At 41.1% G+C, this 21,154-nt stretch overlaps 1 protein-coding gene and 1 long non-coding RNA gene across 2 annotated transcripts in view; one reads left to right on the forward strand and one right to left on the reverse strand.

Annotated features, from left to right (window-relative positions):
- The window catches only part of LOC147162512 (uncharacterized), a 39,147-nt gene extending 36,589 nt beyond the window's left edge, over nt 1-2,558 (forward strand). Inside the window, exons 3-4 of the long non-coding RNA XR_015097004.1 lie at nt 1,192-1,253; nt 1,473-2,558. This is a non-coding gene — a long non-coding RNA (uncharacterized LOC147162512). The remainder of the gene's footprint in view (nt 1-1,191; nt 1,254-1,472) is intronic.
- The window catches only part of LOC147162513 (SLIT and NTRK-like protein 3), a 37,300-nt gene extending 20,115 nt beyond the window's left edge, over nt 1-17,185 (reverse strand). Inside the window, exons 1-6 of the mRNA XM_086093998.1 lie at nt 17,055-17,185; nt 15,929-16,206; nt 10,178-10,310; nt 2,600-2,902; nt 1,481-1,732; nt 887-1,002 (exon numbers count right to left, since the gene is read on the reverse strand). Coding sequence (XP_085950124.1) covers nt 887-1,002; nt 1,481-1,732; nt 2,600-2,827 — 596 coding nt within the window. The 5' untranslated portion in view covers nt 2,828-2,902; nt 10,178-10,310; nt 15,929-16,206; nt 17,055-17,185. The remainder of the gene's footprint in view (nt 1-886; nt 1,003-1,480; nt 1,733-2,599; nt 2,903-10,177; nt 10,311-15,928; nt 16,207-17,054) is intronic.
- Between the last annotated feature and the right edge of the window lie 3,969 nt (nt 17,186-21,154).

A 21,154-nucleotide genomic window follows, 5' to 3' on the forward strand; every position in this document is an offset into this window, starting at 1 on the left:
ATGGACGTAAACCTGTTCCGGTCGGTGCTCAGTCCGTGTATTTATTCCAGGCTTCGCATCATAAAGCACTCGCCAAAAGGTGGCCATCCATCAATGACGGGACAATATAACAACGGAAGTGCCCACTTCTGATAGATCAGCCTGTTTTTATGGTTCAAAATAGCACATAAATTGCCCAAAATAACAACAGGACCATGTCTGTACTTCTGTGTTTACATGTAAGGATGAATGTAAATGCTTTTTAAAAATGGCCCACTGTTGTATGGAATGCAGTTTCAAGAATACTACTAGTCATCTAGACCAGGGATGGGCAACTTAAATACACTTTAAACGAACTGTCAACGGTTCTTGTGTTTATTGTGTACAACATAAAACTGATTGTTGTCGGGAAGTATTTTAAGAATGTTGCCCATCCCTGACAAAGTTGGCAAACATGTACTTTACACCCAAGTAATGGAACGTGTACGCTAAAAACGGTACAATTGTGTGTCGAACCCAATGTTTAACGGGTACAAGTGTACTCCTTTAAGATACAAATTTAGCACCTTTTCCACAGTGTTAGTTATTCCCCCCCCCCCCCCCCCACACCACAAGACAATCACTCAGGATCATCTAAAAAAAAAAAAAAAAAAAAAAGGCTCAGGATCATCTTTTAAGAGACGCTCTTAAAACCGCCCACAACACAGGATAATCATTCAGGATCATCCTTAAAAATAAATAAATAAAGAAATCACTACTTAACACGTCCCACACCATAGGATAATCCGTTCAGGATCATCTTTTTAAGGGACCGGCATCTTTTCGAGGCTGACTTTGACGGGAAGAGGAAAAACAAAAAACTGGCCCAACTGCACGGAAGGACTTGTCACATTGCGAAATCAGTCACCTGAAGAGATGCGCGGGCAAGACGGGGATCAGGTTGTCGTTGAGGATGAGAACCCGCAGCCTGTAGAGGAACCTCAGAGCGCCGCTGTCGACGCGTTTAATCACGTTGTAGTCCGCCTGCAGGGGGGGGGGGGGGGGCAGTGAGCGGTCAGGATTTCTCTGCTGCCCTAAAAAAACTGTCGGAAGCACTGACCAACGTTTTACAACATAATTCCCATATTTGGTCCATGAAATGCAACAAAATATCTCTTGGCAAAAAACGACTCAAGTGTTGCTGGATGTTAAGATTTTTTCTTCTCCTCTTAGATTTCAATGGGCGATCGAAGGCTTCTGCGGTTTGCGGGAAAGGAGGTTTCATCTCACCGTAGGTAAACACCGTTTTCGGATAGTATTGATTATTTATAGAATTACGATGCGGAAGGTGGAATGAGACGGCCTGGCCGGAGGCGGGCGACGACGTGTTAAGCACATCAAAGAGAGAGAAAAAAAAAAGTTAGGCAGGAAAAGCTGCGCTGTCTCCATTTGGCGAAGCGAGAATCAGGAGGGGGGAAAAAAACTTCAAACCTGCTCGCCGGCGACTCTTTCAGCAGCTTACCTGGAGGTACTCCAAAGCCTCCAAACCGGCAAAGGTGTCGTTCCTGAAGACCTCCAGCTTGTTCTCATGAAGGTAGAGGCGTCGCAGCTTGGCCAGGCCGTGGAAAGCGCCCACCCGGATGTCCTGCAGAGCGTTGTTGCCCAGGTTCATGGACACGGCGTTGCCAAGGTGCTGGAATCCGTTGCTGTAGAGACGCCGCAGCGAGTTCCTCTGGAGGTTGAGTTTGAAAGGGCGGACCCACGACTGGGACACCTGAACGAGACATTTTGCATTTTGGTGAGTCATCGCATTATTAGTTTTTTTTTTTAGGTAGACCAAACAGATTAAAAAAATTACAAATATTTAGCGATGCAACGACTAATCGACAACTAATTGATGATCAAATTAACTCATTCACACTCATCAAAAATTTTATATCTGTTCTAAAAAAAAAATTCGAGGTTTTCATACTCTTGTTAACAAAAGTGGAAAACATTTTTAAACTAATAGAAATCGTTTTGTTTTTTTACCTTTATAGCCATCAATGGCAGTGAATGAGTTAATCAATGTTTTTTGATAATAGATGCATTGTTTGACTTAAATTGTCCAAATTAAAACATGTTTTTATTTTATTGATTAATCGCCAAAATAATTGACATGTTAATTTAATATTAAAATCATCATTAGTTGCAGCCTTAAAAATATGAAGAAGAAAAAATATTGGAAAATAATACAAAATATGAGACAAAAAATATAAACATTTAAAAAATATTATAAAAATTAAAACAGTAAATTTTTTGTCAGGAGGCCCGATGTGTGCAAAGTTTGTTGTGAGTTTTTGTTAATGTCGGATTAATGTGTGGAAATATACAGTAGACAAAAAATTAAAAAAAGGAAATTTCCAGTTGACCCCGGCATATTTGTGGATTTTATTTTCACTATTTTTTAATATTTGTTGTTTTCCCCCCATTAACTCATTCCTCATAGAAAACACATATTGAATGTTTAAACGTTTTTTTGAAGAATTATTGGAGGTGAAAGATTTTTATTTTCTAACAATGCATTTCAATGGGTTTCAATTATAAGAAGATTTTTGACAAGGTCCACTGTAAATAACAAAACAATGGCGTGCAGGCTTACCTGGCTGCCGTTGGTGAAGCCCCGCCCATCGCAGTGCACGTGCAGCACGCCTTCTTTGACCTCGCACGTGCACGGCTCGAAGCAGGGCTCGTCCACTTCCTCCTCGGAGTTGTCCACCAGGGGGGTGTGCGTGGAGGTGGGGGTGGGGGTGGCTTCGCCGTGCGACGCCCGGGCCAGACCCGCCGCCGCCGCGCACCCCAGGGCCACGGCCAGGGTGACCCACTGCATCCTCGGCGCGCTGCTTCTCCCGCCGGCCCAGCTCAGCTCAGCAGCCCGGGGCGGTGGCCCGGCGTCGGCCCCTCACTGACGTCCGTACGTCGCATCCAACGCGACAAGGACACAAACAGAGTTAAAAGAGGGCAAACAGCAGAGCGAGGCAGCTCGGCATGAATCAGATTGATGATGCGTCACAAGCATAGCCAAGCGCACAATGCGAGTTAGATCACAAAAGAGCGAGACGCCCCGGGGCTTGGGGGGAGGCGGGGGGGAACAGGAGCGACTGCAATAACGAAGCCGCAGAAGGCTAATCGGACGTATGGCGGGACATCTGCGCGACTTTTGTCAGCGCGCGCGAGCGTCGTCAAAACAGAGCCAGGTGGGCCAAAGGGCAACTGCACATTGAAATGAATCAAAGCTAGTCCGTTTTTTGAGATTAGGGCAGAACAGTGAATCAGATCTCATGACATCACAGTTGCTCTGGGCTCAGGTAACGACCAATCACGGCTCACCTGTTTTCTGTGACGTTCACAAGCTGAGACTTTGTATTCCAGTATGTGCTCACTGAAATGAAGATGAAATATTTATTTATGGAAAAAATAGCACGCTGTAATATTTATGATAGGGGTGTCAGGCGATTACAATTTTTAATCGTAATTAATCGCATGACTTCAATAGTTAACTCGGGATTAATCACAAATTTGATATCTATTCTAAATGTACAGTAAAAAAGTTTTCATACTCTTGTTAGCATAAAAGTGGAAAAATGTTAAACTAATAGAAATATGGCTGCTGATCGTTAAGTCATTGATACAGTAATTTCATAATCCTTAATAAAATTGAGTTTTTAAAATTAAAAAGATGTACTGTACGGTAAAAAACGAGTGTGATATTGATTTGTGTTGGTCATTTTCCTGCCACTAGATGGCATAACTGCATTTGTAAGACGGTGCATTTTTCTTTTCATATTAAGAGCGATCTAATCTTCAACAATTTTTAATGATCAAATACAACTTGACCCCAGTTTCCACAAATGTATGCATTATTATTAATTAAATTTGTTATCGCAAAATTTGCATGTGGACGTGTCTTCTGCGTTGCGACTGGAATTCCCCCAGTAGAGGTTTTCCAAGTAAGCAGCGGTCACTAATTGCGCAAAAAAAAAAAAAAAAGGCATTAAAAGAGCTTTAAATTAACTCAAAATTAACGCACTCATTTTGACACCCCATAAAAAACATACAATAATGATTCAAATCAAAAATTATTCGACAGTTTTTGTCACACTTTCAGATAATGCCGTCATAAAGGTTAACAACACGGCGACATGGATGCTAATTTGTTCGCCCATGTAACTCCTCCCATTCAATGTTAGCATAAGGTAGGGTAGGTTGCGTGGCTGTTTCAAATACGCAGATTCACTTGGCCAGCCGAATACCGCCTTGCCCTTGACAAACTCCTCTTTCGGCACTTGTTGTTTGGCATCCCGTTGGCCTATTGTTTAAATCGCAAAGCAACAAAAGGCAAACACGTGCGCCCGTTCACCTGCAAATCATATTTTATAATGTGCTTTTTGTCTTTTTTCAAGGGGGGGGTTTCGAGGATGACTCATGAATATATTCATCGGCGTGCTCAAATGCCTGCCGAAGCCGAAATGTCACGCGTGTGTTGTTTTTAATGTATGCAATATGAATATGGGCGAATGCAAATGGGATTCATAATGCTTCCATCTAATGAACTGCTCCATTTAATAGCACGAATGGCAATCAGGGAACAGAAAGCGAGGAGAGAAGGAGGGGAAGGGGAAAGGGGTCCCGTCGTCTACCCTGGCGGTTCCTCATCCAACGTTCAAAAACTTTTGACGGCATAGATCCAAACAAAAACGTCACAAAAAAGTGGATTCAGCAAAGCTATTATTGAAAAGTAAAACAATTTTAGTTAAACCGAAAGTAAAGCTGCCTATATCTGTGTTTACACGTCTTCCCACCAGTGACCCGTTGTGAAGCATTTCAGAATACATATACAGACTGAACAACAAGGGCTCAAGGATTGACCCCTGAGGGACCCCACGTCATGCCCATTCAATCAGATCTGAAAATTGCAATCGTTACAAAGTTCCGTTTAATCCTACATAATATGACCTCAGGGCTGAAAATCACTCCCACTCCTGCACTAATTTCTAGTACACACATATTTATTTGAACGTGATTGAGAATCGACGATTGACGTGGTTGAGTGGCAGCCGCATAGCCGACTGAAGTGGAAAGCAAAGCAGGGAAAAAGGTGCTCAGTCATGGTCACAAAGCCACTGCGGAGACGCTGGAGTCTTTGCGGGGGGGGGGGGGGGGGGGGCATCTTTGCTCTCAAGTCTTAATGAGATCTAAATTGGATAAAGCATCTCCACGCTCGCAGACGGCGTCGAGCGATGTCACGCGAAATGCAATAATGATCCCGGTGGCGCGCTGGCTGTAATCATACAGCAATAATCTCGCGTCGGGCGGGGGCCGTCGGACGGGGAGGCAGCGGTGGAAATATCAGCGCCCGGGAGAGGAAGAGCAATCACAGAGATGATTACGACCAGGGAAACAAGGGTTGGATTGGGGTGCGGTGGGGGCATGAAAGGAAGAGGATGATTGGATGAAGCTGGTGCCAGGCAGGGTGATAATAGTTTTCAATTTTGCCTTTATAGTTTGTTTGTTTTTTAATTCAGTTAGGTTTAATTCGTTTTAGAGCAAGTTTGTTATTTGTATTTATTTTTAGAAAATGCCTTGTATTAGTTTTAGTATAATTTTTTTTTTTTTTTTTTATATGCGGCGTATTTGTCAGAGCAAGTTAAAAAGAAAAAAGGTAACTCAGAACTGTGTAATAAATTAAACGACATTTCTCATCGAACTGTTTGACCTTCCTTCTTCTGTACGGATGTACGGCAATACCAAAATTAATACATTTAAATTAAACCTTGAAAGCTTATGTAGAATATTAACAAAAATGAAAACAAAGGACATTTTTGCTTTGATTATCGTTAGTCTTATAAACATAATTTTTTTTTTTTTTTTTTTAGAAGCATTTTTGTCTATTTTATTTTTGTCCATTTTTTATTTATTTCAGTTTTAGTTATTTTTGTTGGTTTTTCTCAAAACTGCCGCGTCAAAATAACCCAATTTTAGTGCAAAATTGGACCAAATCGCTACTTGGGTCAACATGACCCAACTTTCTTTCTTTCCATTTTTGCCATGGGCCGCTAACAAGCGGACGGTAGGCTCCCGAGCCATAGTTTCGACACCCCTGGGTTAGGGTATACGCCGCTAACAATGCTAACCATTAGCCCGTTAGCATTCAACTAGCCCTGCCTATCAACTGTAAATTGTAAATCTAGTTTGGCTTTAGCCCCTGACGCTAGCTAGCTAGCTAGCAGGTAAACGATCACCATGTGAGCTAGCTCGCTAAAGCCAAACTGCGGCAGGCTTTTTACTTTCTGGACCTGGATTTGCCGCCTCTTACTTTTATGTTTTCTTAGATGACTCGAGTTCCGCTCAAGCTGCACTCGGCGGGCCGAACGGAACGGAAGAACGGCTCGGGCGCACGCTTTGCCCGTCCGCGCCTAGCATAAAGAGCCGCAAGTCAGCGGAGGCTGCCAGCCACTCGGGAGGATGAGAGCTCTCGCAGAAATCTGATATTGATTACATCCTAACGCTCACTCTCGCGCTGCTTGTATGCACGTACCGCAGCCAAGTACGCGTGTGTGTGCATGTGAGGAAAAAAAGGTCAACACACAAAAAAGCTGTTTTTCATAGCATGCCAAGCTTTCCGACACAGGTAGCGAGCCACGTGTGGATGAGCGAGTGCTTTCGTAATAAACCGCTGTAATGCAGCATAGCTCGCACCACAAATCCTGTAAAAGCATGAACACACACACACACACACACACACACACACACACACACACACACACAGACTTTTGGATGGGCTCTCGAAGCCTGACACGCACACACAAATGCAGCGTTATCTTTTGAAGCCACGCACCCCCTACCGACAGAGCGGGCGCCACCCCATCTCCGGCGCGCGCACGTCGTTTACGGGCAATTTAAGGTATTATGTTTAGTTGGCCAACTGCATTTAGGCCGAGCACGCACAAGAAGACAGTCGGGCTGTTTTTGGTCTTGATCTTGCCACTTCAAGACCAAACGTGTCAAGCGCCAGACTAAAACGAACTGAAACTACATTTTATGTTTTACGAAACTAGCTATAATTATGCAAAAAAAAAAAAAAAAATGCTCGCAATTAATTTAATATGTGAGCCTTTGGGGGTGATTTTAAATGTGTTTACCACGTATTTCGGTTTTACAACATAGCAGGGGGAATGTCGAACAATCTTTGGGAGTTGTGGTTAAAGCTGTCATAATTAATTGATTAATTGATTATCAAATTCATCAACAACTCCTTTAAAGGGATACTTGAGTCATTGAGCCATTTGCGGCAGTAAAAAGTTCATATTTTTGTCTACAATTAATGTGATAACGATCGACTGAAGATGACATCACCTGTGCTGAGGAAGTAGGTAACGGAACGACCAATCATGGCTCAGAAAACAGGTGAGCCACGATTGGTCGTTACCTCAGCACGGGTGACGTCATCTTCAGTAAGACAGCAAGTGGGAAAAAAAAATTGTTTTTAAAGGTATTAATTGTACATGAAAAATAATGAAGTTATCAGATTAATTCTGGACAAAATATTAACTTTTCACTGCTGAAAATGGCACGATGAGTCAAGTATTAGTAAATAATTGAATAATCGTTTGAAGCCATTTTTTAAATTTATGAAAATGGTCATTGTTCACTGATTTCTGTTGTCCTTCATGAAGTCTTCTGTATTTAATCAAAATAAGACATTTGCGAATTTGCACACATCTGTTTTTACTTTTGAAAACAAAGATCAAAATGGTTCGAGTGGAGCTCATAAGTTGTCAAGTATGTCAACTTTCCGGCACAACTGTATTGTGATCCAAAGTCTGTGGACTGCTACAAAGTACCTGTATTTGATTTGTGGCTGGTTGTTTTTAAAAGAATATTTTTTGTAAAAAAAAATAAGCGAATTCATCTGACTTTTTAAACAATGAAAAGCGTGTGTGTGGTTTTTTTTTTAACATACAGGAAGATGAGATGCCAAAAACGCTTGATTAGTCAAGATCAAGCTTTAATTGATGATAATTGAGTCTCCAAAACGAATCGACGGTTCAACCTCCATCTCGCACATGACTTAGTTTGGGAATCTCTGGAATCCAAATTTTAAGCTACACACCAAAAAAAAACAAAAAAACTTTTTGGGTCAAAAAGGGGCCAATTTGACCCAACTTTGGCACAAATTGACCCATAACACAAAGTTGTATTTTTATGTTTGAAATTTTTTTTTGTTGGTAGTTTTTCCAAATGTAAATTTTAGGAAAATTACTTTTTCTGATACATTTCTCGTTTGTTTGTTTTTTGGTAGCAAAAACAACAAAAAAAGGATTTAAAAACTGTTGATCTGTTTTGTCTTAGCCGTTTTGCGAGTGCAGTGTTCCTTCACTTCACGTGGGTGACGCGTTTCACGCCCGCCTGCCCGCGATAGCTTGAATTTCCGCAAAGTAGCGGTCATAAAAATAAAAAATCTTCTAAACGAGACAGTCCTCCAATAAATACGACCACATTGGTCGTTTTGAAAAGGTGCCAAATTACGACCAAGTGTTACGTGTTTTAGTTTAGCGACCTCTATCGGCCATGTTGAATAGCGCAAAAATCCAAAATCTGGACTCAAACCCGACCCCTCTGGTCAGAAGAAGAATGTTTATCTGACTGAGCTACTTGGCCAGTGATTGCTTTCGTTTTGTTTACATACACGAATTCACTGCCATTGACGGCTATAGACGTCAAAAATTAATTTGAACTATATTCGTTTCACATTTTTTTTCCACTTTTGTTAACAAGGGTATGAAAACCTAGAATTTTTTATTTTGCACTTATAACGGATATAAAATGTGTGATTAATCGATTAATTACAATTTTAAAAACGTTATCGTCTGACGCCCCTAATTTTTTAATAATCTTTTCTTCTTTTTTTTTAATTAGGGGCGATTAGAATTTGACTTCACTAGTTAACTCTAGATTAATCACAAATTTTATATCTGTTCTAAATGTACAATAAAACAAATTCTAGGTTTTCATACTCTTGTTAACAAAAGTGAAGAGAAAGAAAGTGAAACGAATATTTCAAATTCATTTTTGACGTCTATAGCCGTCAGTGGCAGTGAATGAGTTAAAAAAAAGACACTAAAATCATTAGCGTTCTGTTGGGTTCGAGTCTAGCTTTTGAATTTTTGCGCTATTCAACATGGCCGATGGAGGTGGCCAAACTACAATACGTGACATTTGGTTGGTAAAACGACCAATATGATCGTTATTGTTGGAGGACTTAAGCAGGATAAATCAAGAATTTGATGATAGGACCGTATCCAACCGCGCAAAATATCGAGGAACGACCCGAGTTATGGACCCAAATAAAAATGCGCGATGGAGTGAATCCGCAATAAGTTAACTGCAAAGTAATTTTTTTCCTTTTTTACCTCAACCAAAAATGACTTTTCTCGTTTATGCACCGTGTTCCATCCCTTCGCCACACTTTTTGGGAATCCCTGCCGTGAACCAACTTGGCCGCGTGGACTTTTGGACAAATTGCGACGCTGTGGAGCCCGTTTTTTCGAGTCGTCCCGCTCGCTCCAATTGCATTGTTTGGTCTCGCTTTTCAATGTCCCCTCTCGCTCCCGAGGACTGACGCAGGCGAGCTCGGGAAACGACGGCCACTTCGCTTATCCCTCCGGCATATTATTCCTGTCACATAACTCCGGTGTCTACCGATTCCCCCCCCCCTCTCCCCCCCCTCCCCCTCCCCGCCCCGCTACCCAACACACACACACACACCCTCGTCCTCTCTTGTCCGTCAGAGTAGCCTGGCGGTCGGCTTCTGCATACTCCAAAACGCGCGACTGCACTATCAGGCATCAACAAGCACACCCAACCTCGACCCCCCCCCCCCTTTCCTCCCACCCCGCACCATCCCTGATCAATGGCATTGAGAGGGGAGAAGAGCAGGAACAAGGGTGTTATCTCTCTTATCATCCAGCATTAAAAGAAAAATCAATTAGCCGACGAACAGTATGCGAAGGCATGACCAATTAAACAGCCAAGTCATTAGGAGAGCCCATTAACACACGCCGACCGATGGAAATCCTTTGCCCCCCCCCCCCCATCACCACCACCACCACCACCCCACCAACGTTGTCTCGCACGTTCACACATTAAAACATTCACAAAAAAAGCGTGAAATACTCACTCAGTCCTCGGCCAAAGAATCAGGGAACGACCGGCAGAAGACTTTTACAGGCTGACTGTCGACATGTCGTTCACGTTCAGCCGCACTCTCCTGCATGCCTCCCTCTCCTCTCTCACTCTCTCTCTCTCCTCTCCTGTGGAGGCGGATGAGGGAGGCAGGGAGGATGATGATGGTGATGAGGAGGAGGAGGAGGAAGGGGGGGTGGGGGGACGTGAGAAGACTGCAATGAGGAAGAGGATCGAGAGGGTGGGAGGGTGGGTTGGGAGGGCGAAAAGCTTTAGGATGCAGGTCCGCTTCTCCACAGCGCAGCCCGGGGGAGCTGCGGCAATCGGACAGCCCGGCGCGTGGGGGAAGCGGAAGCAGCGGACGATTTCACGATTCGACAAGAGCAAGTAGAGAAATAGACGAAAATCAAGAAATGGTTAAAAAAAAAAAAAAAAAAAAAAAAGCAAATAGTTAGGGGCGAAAACCATATAGAATCTGACATTGTTTGGGTAGAACCGAATCGAATAAAAAAAAAAATTAAGCCTGCTCTAAAAACTAATGTAACTAACTGAATTTAACTCATTCACTGCCATTGACGGCTATAGACGTCCAAAATTCATTTGAACTATTTCTATTAGTTTAACATTTTTTCCACTTTTGTATGAAGAGTATGAAAACCTAGAATTTTTGTATTGTACGTTTAGAACAGATATAAAATTTGTGATTACCTGACGCCGCTAATTTTTTATAAAAAAAAAATGAATCGCGTCAGACGTCGTCATTAATCGCATGACTTCAATAGTTAACTCACGATTAATCACAAATTGTATATCTGTTCTAAATGTACAATAAAAAAAAATCTTAACAAAAGTGGAAAAAATGTTAAACTAATAGAAATAGTTCAAATGAATTTTGGACGTCTATAGCCGTCAATGGCAGTGAATGAGTTCATATTACTTGTGTCATATTACACTACAAGTACATATCGCCTGATTTCACATTACTCACAGTACTTGCACAATTTAACGTTAAACATCAACTTTTCCCCATTCATTTTCAATGGGACTGACATTGAGCGGAGCTCAACATGGAACATGGTTCGAATCCCACCAGTTCAGCCGTTATTTTTATTCCTTTATCTTTCAATTTCTTTCATAAGCATTCAACTTAGCATTCAGCTTTCAGCATTCCCACGCGATTTCTGCAAAAGTTTTGTTCGGATCTTCGGGAGCTTTTGGGCTGCAGAGTGGAGAACTGGGAATGCCCGCCAACACGATAAAACATCTCTTCTTTTTTGTGTTCGATTTGCTCGTGACTCGTAACTTCGCGTGCAGTTTTGAAATAGCTCCAAATATCTGGAAATTGAACTTTTACTGAACTTTGAAAGATAAACAAAGATAAAATGCGAAAAAAGCCTGTGAAGGTTATTTTATTTGGTTTTAATTTTGGGTGTATAATAACGTGTAAACGTCAAAATTCCAACAAATCCCATGTATCAATATTAGGGGGGGGGATCTTTGAATGTCTCACGATTCGATTCCGATTTTTGGGTGTGCGATTCGATTCAGAATCGATTTTCGATTAAGAACGATTCCCCCCCCCCCCCCCCCCCTTCAAAATGATTTGATTGACAATGATTTTGCTTCAATCTATAGATGCTCAAGGAATCGTAATGATCTATTCCAGTCTGACTCGCTAATGCTAATTAGCGCGCTACTCGCGGCACTTATCACTCAAAAGAACGGCTCCACACTGCAAAAAAAAAAAAAAAAAAACTTTTATTGGAATAACTTTTTACTTCTACTCTCTAATGTGGCTTCAACTTAACAGTGTATCAGACCGCGTGGAACCACACTGCCCCTAAGTGGCCAAATCGAGTACAGCATTAACAGCGCTCCCAATAAAGGCACACACAAACAAAAGGGAAGACGGTATAAAATAATTGAAATAAAATAGATTTTGGGACATTTAAAATGGATTCTGAATCGTACTAAATGAGAATCGTGATTCTTATGAGAAATCACTTCAATGCCAAATCAAAACTGTATCCGATTATTCAACCAATCAATAGAATTGAGCTTAAAAAATATTCCAGCCCAACCCGCACTCCTTCCCAAGTTTGCAGCCGGATCGTCAACTTTTGACACGCAAAATGAAACACGACTGTTGGCCTTCACCACCAATAATTCATCATCTCATTTTCGGTTATGCATCTCAGCCCCGTGCCTTTTAAGCACCGATGGCTTGCCCTGCGCGTTGCCATGGCGACTCTCGCCATCTGGCTGTGTGGCGCGCACGCCGGCGCACACGCATCAAGCAATTTTTTTATATATATATATATATATATATATATTTTTTTTTTAAACGATGTGACTTTTATGAGAGGAGATAACATGGAGGCCTTAGAAGTTCGCGAGGAGCTAAGCACTTGTCACAGGAGGAGGAGGAGGAGGAGGAGGAGGAGGAGGAGGAGGAGGGAGCAACAGATGCCGCGCGACGAGCAGGCTTCTTCACGTACTGGCTCGTCATCAAGGACGACTTTATTTTTATTCCTTCACACTCCGCCCTTCGTTTGTCTCCCGCTCCGACATTGGCAACTTGGAAACATGCTTGTTTCCTTTACGGCCCTGGAAGAGGCGCAAGCGTAGCGATCGGCAACACGCCATCGCAAAATCCCCCAACGAGATCCCAAGAGAAACAATCTGTACGCTTTTTTATTATTTTTTTTTATCATCATTGTTCGAATCCAAAACGCACCGGGAAGACTTATTGATTAGCCGGACGGTTGTTGAGTTTTAGACAAAGCCAAAATCCCTAAATGTCCAAATTGCGGCGACAGACCAAATATCAGCCAGATTATTTGTTTGATGCATATCGACATCTGGGAACTATTTATTTAATTAATTTTTCATTGAACTTCATGAGACATGCTGTCGGGCCTGCACTTATTATTATTATTATTTATATTATATTATAATTATTTTTAAGATGACAGTTGTCCAAAAAACAAAAAAATTATTGAAACTGAACTTGACGTTATATATATATATATATATATATATATATATATATATATATATATATATATATATATATATGGGTGTCAGGCAATTAAACATTTTAATCATAATTAATTGCATGACTTTAATAGTTAACCACCGTTAATCGCAAATTTTACATCTGTTCTAAATGTACAATAAAAGTTGTCGTACTCTTGTTAACATAAAAGTGGGAAATTTATTTTTAAACTAATAGAAATATGGCTGCATGTTTTAGTCATTGATACAGTAATTTCATCATGATTCATAAAATTGAGTTAAAGTGAAAGAAAGAGTACTGCGGTGATATTGATTTGTGTTGAGGTCATTTTTCTGCCACTAGATGGCATTATTTGAAATTGTAAGACATTGGTGACAGCTCAGTACATTTTTAACATGAAGCAACATGTGAAATTAGAAAAAATTGTGTGTATATATATATATATGTATATATATATAAACACACACCAACCCACCCAAATGAAACAGAAACAATTTTCAAAAATTTGCAATTTGAACATTCATTCTATTACTTTGCGAAGTCGACTTGAATTTGATTAATTGTTACTGATCTTGTATCCTTGACCCTTTGGGAACATTCGCTACCTGATCCTTTTGAGCCCTGGAAAATGTCCACACACAAAAAAAAAAAAAAGCCCAAGTAGCGATAATTTATAGCGCACTTTTCCCAGGTAATGGCCACCAAATGTTTTACACGAACAGGCCCGGAATGCAAAGTAGCCGGAGACATAAGCATAAAAGAAAAAAGGAGCAGAAGGGAAAGCAGGGCGCAAAATTTGCAAAGCATCCTGGAATGCCGATAAATGGTGAACGTCTTGAGGCCATTTTGGATTCTTTTTGATTGACACGGGAAAGAACGACGGCCACGCGCTCGCTGCAAATCAACGGTTACCTCGGAGTTCAATTATTAGCACCATTAGCTTTGGCACCTTGAGGGACTCGGTCCTACTGTACTCTTTTTATTTTTGTTGCCGCATCTACCTTTTATAGTTTGAGAACAAACCGCCGAGTCAATAATTAGCCCTTTAGGGGATGTAAGTGCACCTCGTGCGTTGAGGAAGTGGACTCTTACACATGTTTATGGCGGCGTCTCCCATCTCCACGATTCAGTCGATTGATGTTACAACACACAATTCACTGCATTAATCGTACCGTCCCATACGATGCCATTCACGTTATATGCGCGCCCTAATCTGCCCCTCAGGTGGTAAACGCGGCGTTCAAATGTCGAGCCCTACACATAAGGCCTTCCCTATTTACGGTTCCCTCCGATTATGAAACGATTCATTCAAACTGTTATATGATTCACTCCAAATGTAATACGATTCACTCCACTTAGGATACGATTCACTCCAATGAAAACACGGTTCACTCGAGCAATGATACGATTCATATCAATTATGACACGATTTGCTCCAAATTAATACGATTTCCTCCAAATATGACACGATTCGTTCCAAATATGTATCGATTCACTCCAATTGTTATACAATTCATTCAAAGTATGACACGATTCACTCCAAATAGAACAGGGTTTACTCCAATTATGAAACGAGTCATTCCAAATAAATATTACCATACTTCCTCCAAATATGATACTCATTCCGATCATAACACTATTCATTCCAAATACAAATCGATTCACTCAAATAATGATACGATTCATTGCAATTATGACACGATTCTCTCCAAATAAATACGATTTCCTCCAATTCTGAAACGATTCATTCAAACTGTTATGTGATTCACTCCAAATGTAATACGATTCATATCAATTATGACACAATTCTCTCCAAATAAATACGATTTCCTCCAAATATGACACGATTCGTTCCAAATATGTATCGATTCACTCCAATTGTTATACAATTCATTCAAAGTATGACACGATTCACTCCAAATACAACAGGGTTTACTCCAATCATAACACTATTCATTCCAAATACAAATCGATTCACTTGAGTAATGACACGATTCATTACAATTATGACACGATTCGCTCCAAATAAATATGATTTCCTCCAAGTATGGTATGATTCATTCCAATCATAACAGTATTCATTCCAAATACGAATCGATTCACACCAATTGTGATGCAATTCATTACAATTCTGACACGATTCACTCCAGATACAATACGATTTACTCTCGTTTTGATTGATCCCCTCCAGCTAGTATTTGATACACTACACACACAAAAAATACGATTCGCTACAATTATGATACGATTGAGTCCAAATACATTGTAATTGATTCAATCATGACACAATTCCTTTTCGAAAGCTTGTGTTCAGTGTGGATATGATTCACTCCACTAACAACGTAATAAGATTTTCGTTAGTTGATGTATGCCAAATTTAGAGTCTTGCGTGACAAATGATTGTCGCATTAGTAAGTAATAAGAGAGAGGGCCTTTAATAACAGCTGCACATGACGGAAAATCTTTTTGTAATGACATTTGAAGCCAATAAAATGATATCCAGGCCATGGCATTGCGGACAATTATGACGACGCACTGATGCGTGTCGTCGCCAACACCCCCCCCCCCCCCCCCACACACACACACTCTTCACCCTCAGAGGGCTTTTGCATATCGGCGAGCCTCAGGAAAAGATTTAATAACATGTCTTCCACATTATTGCGCTCAAAGTTCAATTTTCAGTTCAATTTCACATCGATTTGGGGCGCCCGCGTGAAGGTGAATCACCTTGAGGAAACGGCGGCGGAGCATCTGTCTCTCTCTCTCTCTCTCTCTCTCACTCGATCGCCCCGCGGCGATGCGAAGGAACGCCGTCCCCGGAGATTCCAATCAGACGGCACAACACAGACGCTTCCAGTAATATCAGGAAGCTGTAGACGATGGTTATAGATTTCAGGGGCTCTCAGGTGCATTAGGCCGTATCGCGGCTTCCCCACAAGGCCACTTAATGCCGGGCCCGGCCTGCGATGGAGGGAAGGAGGCGGGCGGGCGGGCGTTCGGGCTGCCTGGCATGCATGAACAAAAAAAATGCATTTAGACACGTTTATCAATGGCTGCATGGGTCGTTGTGCATAAATAAAACTTGTGACAGCCAGTAGAGGGAGTTTTGACTTACTAAATGTGCATGTAATCTTTGATAGATAGATAGCCTCACTGTAGCTAGCTAGCTAGCTAGCTAAATATACAGCTATAGCTAGCTACATATATACGATAGATAGATAGATGGATAGATAGATAGATAGCCTCACTGTAGCTAGCTAGCTAAATATACAGGTATAACTAGCTACATATATTAGATAGATAGTTAGCATCACTGTAGTTAGCTAGCTAGCTAAATATACAGCTATAGCTAACTACATGTATACTATGGATAGATAGATACAGGCTACATATATATGATGGATAGATAGCATCACTGTAGCTAGCTACATATATAGATAGATAGATAGCATCACTGTAGCTAGCTAGCTAAATATACAGGAATAGTTAGCTACATATATACTATGGATGGATAGATAGATACAGGCTACATATATATGATGGATAGATAGCATCACTGTAGCTAGCTAGCTAAATATACAGGAATAGTTAGCTACATATATACTATGGATGGATAGATAGATACAGGCTACATATATATGATGGATAGATAGCATCACTGTAGCTAGCTACTTATATAGATAGATAGATAGCATCACTGTAGCTAGCTAGCTAAATATACAGGAATAGTTAGCTACATATATACTATGGATGGATAGATAGATACAGGCTACATATATATGATGGATAGATAGCATCACTGTAGCTAGCTAGCTAAATATACAGGTATAGCTAGCTACATATATATATATACCTCAAGTTTTGGAGTCACTGGTAGCAATGAAGGAGAATTTAAGCAGGCACAGGGCGGTTGTTGGGGGTGTCGTCGCTGATCTTAAATCAGGAAAACGGAGAGGAACTGAAAGAAGATGGCTGTCAGGCGCCATCAGCCAACTGCACGACCGCGAGCGAGCCGCTTTGAGCACATAAAATACTTCTTGTTTTCAGATGGGGAACTCTTTAGACTGACATCTAGAATGGATGTCGTTTCTTTTTAATTGCCGCATAGCTCGATTTATGAATGGGCTTGCAGCGGCGTAGCGTTATTTTAGGGACGATGATACGACGCCGGCATAATATACCGGTACTAAAACGATACCACGGCAAATACTTAAAACTAGGGCCCGACCGATTAACCAGCCGTCGATTATAATCGGCTGATTATTGGCCTTCAAATATTGGCCAAAACAATCGGCTAATTGGGCCAAATGGCCGATTATTTTCCCCTTAAAACATTATTGAAGAAGACCGAAGTTTCCTCCGCTGTGAAAGTACCCTGAATGCACCATTTTTCTCGCATAGCATTAGCAACCAGCAAGCGTTTTTTACATTACATCCACTGTATATCTAAATACAAAAAAAGCTTTATTTTTAAAACAGCGCTAGCCTAGCGCTAATGCTAAAAGCAAAGGGAGGATCCGGTTCAAATGCTAACAGGAAGTTAGCATCGATCACATGACTTCACTCGTTAACTCACGATTGATCACAAATTTTGTTCTAAATGTACAATCAAAAAAAATTCTAGGTTTTCATACTTTTGTTAACTAAAATGGGAACAAAATGTTAAACTAATAGAAATAGTAAAAAAAAAAAAACGTTTTACGTCTATAGCCGTCAATGGCAGTGAACGAGTTAATAGCGAAAGTTTGTGCGTTAGTGACACCCATTGAAAAGGAATTGGGAAGCGCTGGTAATTTTATGCATTCTATACATATATTTAAATAATCAGCAGATTAATCAGTACCGGCCGGCATCGGCCTACTTAAGACCTGCCAAAATATACCATGCGGGTATTTAGCGCCAGCCGCTAAATGGGGACAATTCTTGCCAATGCATTTAAAAGTGTGTCAATTAAATGCAGATTTTCACGGGCTACTTTGCACTTGCGAGTCAAAGCAAAAAAAAAATTGGCAGGACTTGCAAGTCGAACCATTTGTAATTCAAGGCACTATAGGAAGCGAGAGGGACGTGAATAGTGAGGATTACGGGCTTGACAACATGTTGGTGCAAGGGCACGTGAATGTGGCGGGGGACTGGGGCGGCGCGGCGGGGGCGGGGGCGGGGCGTCAGGTACTTGTGTCATAACACGAAAGCAGAGAGCAGCACTCGAGAGGACTCACCTCTGATTCACACGCTCGCACCAAGGGCAAGGACAAACCACATTGGAGACACACACTTGTTGAAGTACTGATTCACACGCTGCCGCTGACGGAAGGCCGCACGTTAAAACCCCCGTAACTCCCTCGCATGACACAAGCGTGAGCTAATTAGGCACCTCTCGTATTAATTGCAATTCAAATCGGTTGCCATGGGAAACCCCTTCGGAATGTTCCGGAAACGGCGTCGGGACTTCCAGTGAGTCTTGAGGACGAGGACCGAGGGGGAAGCCATTCACAGCGCCTTACAAAGATTCAGCTGGCTGCATTTTATCATTACCCCCCCCCCCATGCCCCCCCCCCTCATGGAGAGACGCGCAGAAGCTAAAAATGCTAGTGTGATGACGGCTAAAGGAGCATATGTGATGGCAGGAAAAATAACATTCGATTTAAGATTACAAATTGAATTGTTGACCAACTTAAAAAAATATATATATATTTTCAATCGGTAACACACAATTTAATATATTAAGTTTAATGAACTCGTAATTAATTAAACTGTCAGTTTGGACTAACTTAATTAAACTGTGTGTTACCAATTAAAGCAATTATTTTTTTTAAGTTTGTCAACAATTGAATTTATAATTTTAAATTGTTAACAATTTACTATCCAGCCTGTTTTCTATGTTTCTCTCCACTAACACACTTGATTCATGATCAGGATCGTTATCAGGCGGTAAGGCGGACTTTTCCGACCTCCGACCATTTATGCATTAAATCCTCAAAAAGTAATTTTAAAAAGTCAAAAAGTTTTAATTAGTTTTCAAGGTGGTTCTGTTCTGTTTTTATTCGTTTTAGTTATTTTATAAATGCTTAGTTTTAGTTAGTTTCAGTATTAGTTTTAGTTTAAAAAAATACATTTTATTACTTGTGCGCAATATTTAAAAAACACTCTGGGAGCAACGTCAACTGAAGGTGCTTTTCTATTGGCTGCTGCTAGATGACGTCACTTTTGTGTGGCACACTTTCAAACGTCCTTATTCTGGTTCATATCAAAATAAATCTACTTAAAATCACATTTAAAATCATCCCCAAAGGCTCATGCATTAAATTAATTACCAAAGACGAAAATGAAGGACAGTTAGTTAGTTGGTTAGTTTTGTAAACATAAAATTTAGTTTCAGTTAGTTTTAGTTAGCATTTTTGTTTTTATTTTATTTTGTTAATGAAATTGTTTTTGGAGGGGTTTTTTTTCGTTTGTTTTAGTTAACTAAAATAACCTTGACAGGAACATAATGAACTGAACGGTCCGAATTATTATTCCTTAATTTATGGGAAATTATAAATGAAGGTTTGCTGGAGGTCAAAATGTGTTGTGACGAACCAGAGCAACAAACACTTTGTCGGAATCAGCCATCTTTGTTGTTTACATTCGCTGGGAACGCTTTGAGCGAGTGGCAATGCAAGATGGCCGCCGGTGGCTTCACTTCTGGCTACGGCGATCGAATCTGCTGATTTTCTTACCATTTTTAAGAAATACTTTGTAATCCCGTTTTTTTCGTGGAAATGTATATTCCGTATTCATCAGCGGTTTTTGAATGATTTTTTTATTTTAATTTGTATGCAGAAAGGAATTGTACAGTTAGAAAAGGACTACAAAAGGAAATATCCTTAATGGCGCCCCTGGCTTCATAAACGAATGGTGGAATGCCTGGCGGGATACGTGGTGGTAGTCATCTACGAATGTGCATTGCTACTTTTCACCGGCGAAATGCTTATTCAACAGCATTTTTGCTAAGCCATGCGGACGCTCGTGTGTTATTATATCGGGAGCTCAGGTGAAAGCCGGACGTGGTGAATTAACAATGCCGAGGCGTGTGCGCCTGTGTGCGCGCGCGCGCGGCTCGCCAGTTGTCATGGTTGCAGCGTTTATCACCTCGTTCCGCCGACATGGAGGCCCAGGGGCACGTGTGATTGGCTTCACACCAACAGACAGACAGAATGACAGACTCGGGGCGAAGGCAGTGAGAGTGAGTGAGGGGGAGGACATATTGGCACAGAGGAAGGGCTTAAATGCCAACACGCTGCGGAGGGGCGGGGTGGGGGGGGGGGGGGTGTTAGAAGGACGTTGGACAAATGTCAACGCCGGGCCTCTTCATGATCATGTAGCGCAGCGCCGGCCGGGTCCAACCGTGGAGCAAAAAGTTGATTTTTGCCATCTGTATAATAACGGGTTTGAATGCCTCACATTGCGGGATTTCAATATGGAGCTGATTGGGCTTCGTTCATTAATACATGTGAGGACGTTCCAAATGTTGCCTTGCTGTGTCATTATTTGGCAAATATAAATACAACCGTGCTATCAAGTCAAATGGTAAGCAGAGCTGCATTAACACCGATTATAGTTAGCTAACAGTTTCACCAATATTAGTGTCTGATAATCATTTTATAATTATCTTCAGATAAATTGTCAACGTGGGGTTGGTGGTGTTTTTGTGTCCATGTTATGTGTTGAAGCTGCTAGCAAGATTTGGAGTATAGCCTCACTTGTGATTGGCTAGTTTTTTTTTTTAGAATGATGTGACAAGTGAAGAAATATTAGACATGGGCATAAGATGGAGCGAGAAAGTGATGAGTTTTCCACAAAAGTCTTTTCATACAGTTTTAACATGTGACAAAAAAGCTTTTGTTTTTTGTTCCACTCCAGCATTAATTGGCTGCATCCATTTGTGACAACAATGCAATCTTGATCGGTGCT

This window comes from Leptonotus elevatus, chromosome 14 (genome assembly GCF_054856555.1).
Source record: "Leptonotus elevatus isolate MCC_2025b chromosome 14, RoL_Lele_1.0, whole genome shotgun sequence".
NCBI lineage: Eukaryota > Metazoa > Chordata > Actinopteri > Syngnathiformes > Syngnathidae > Leptonotus > Leptonotus elevatus.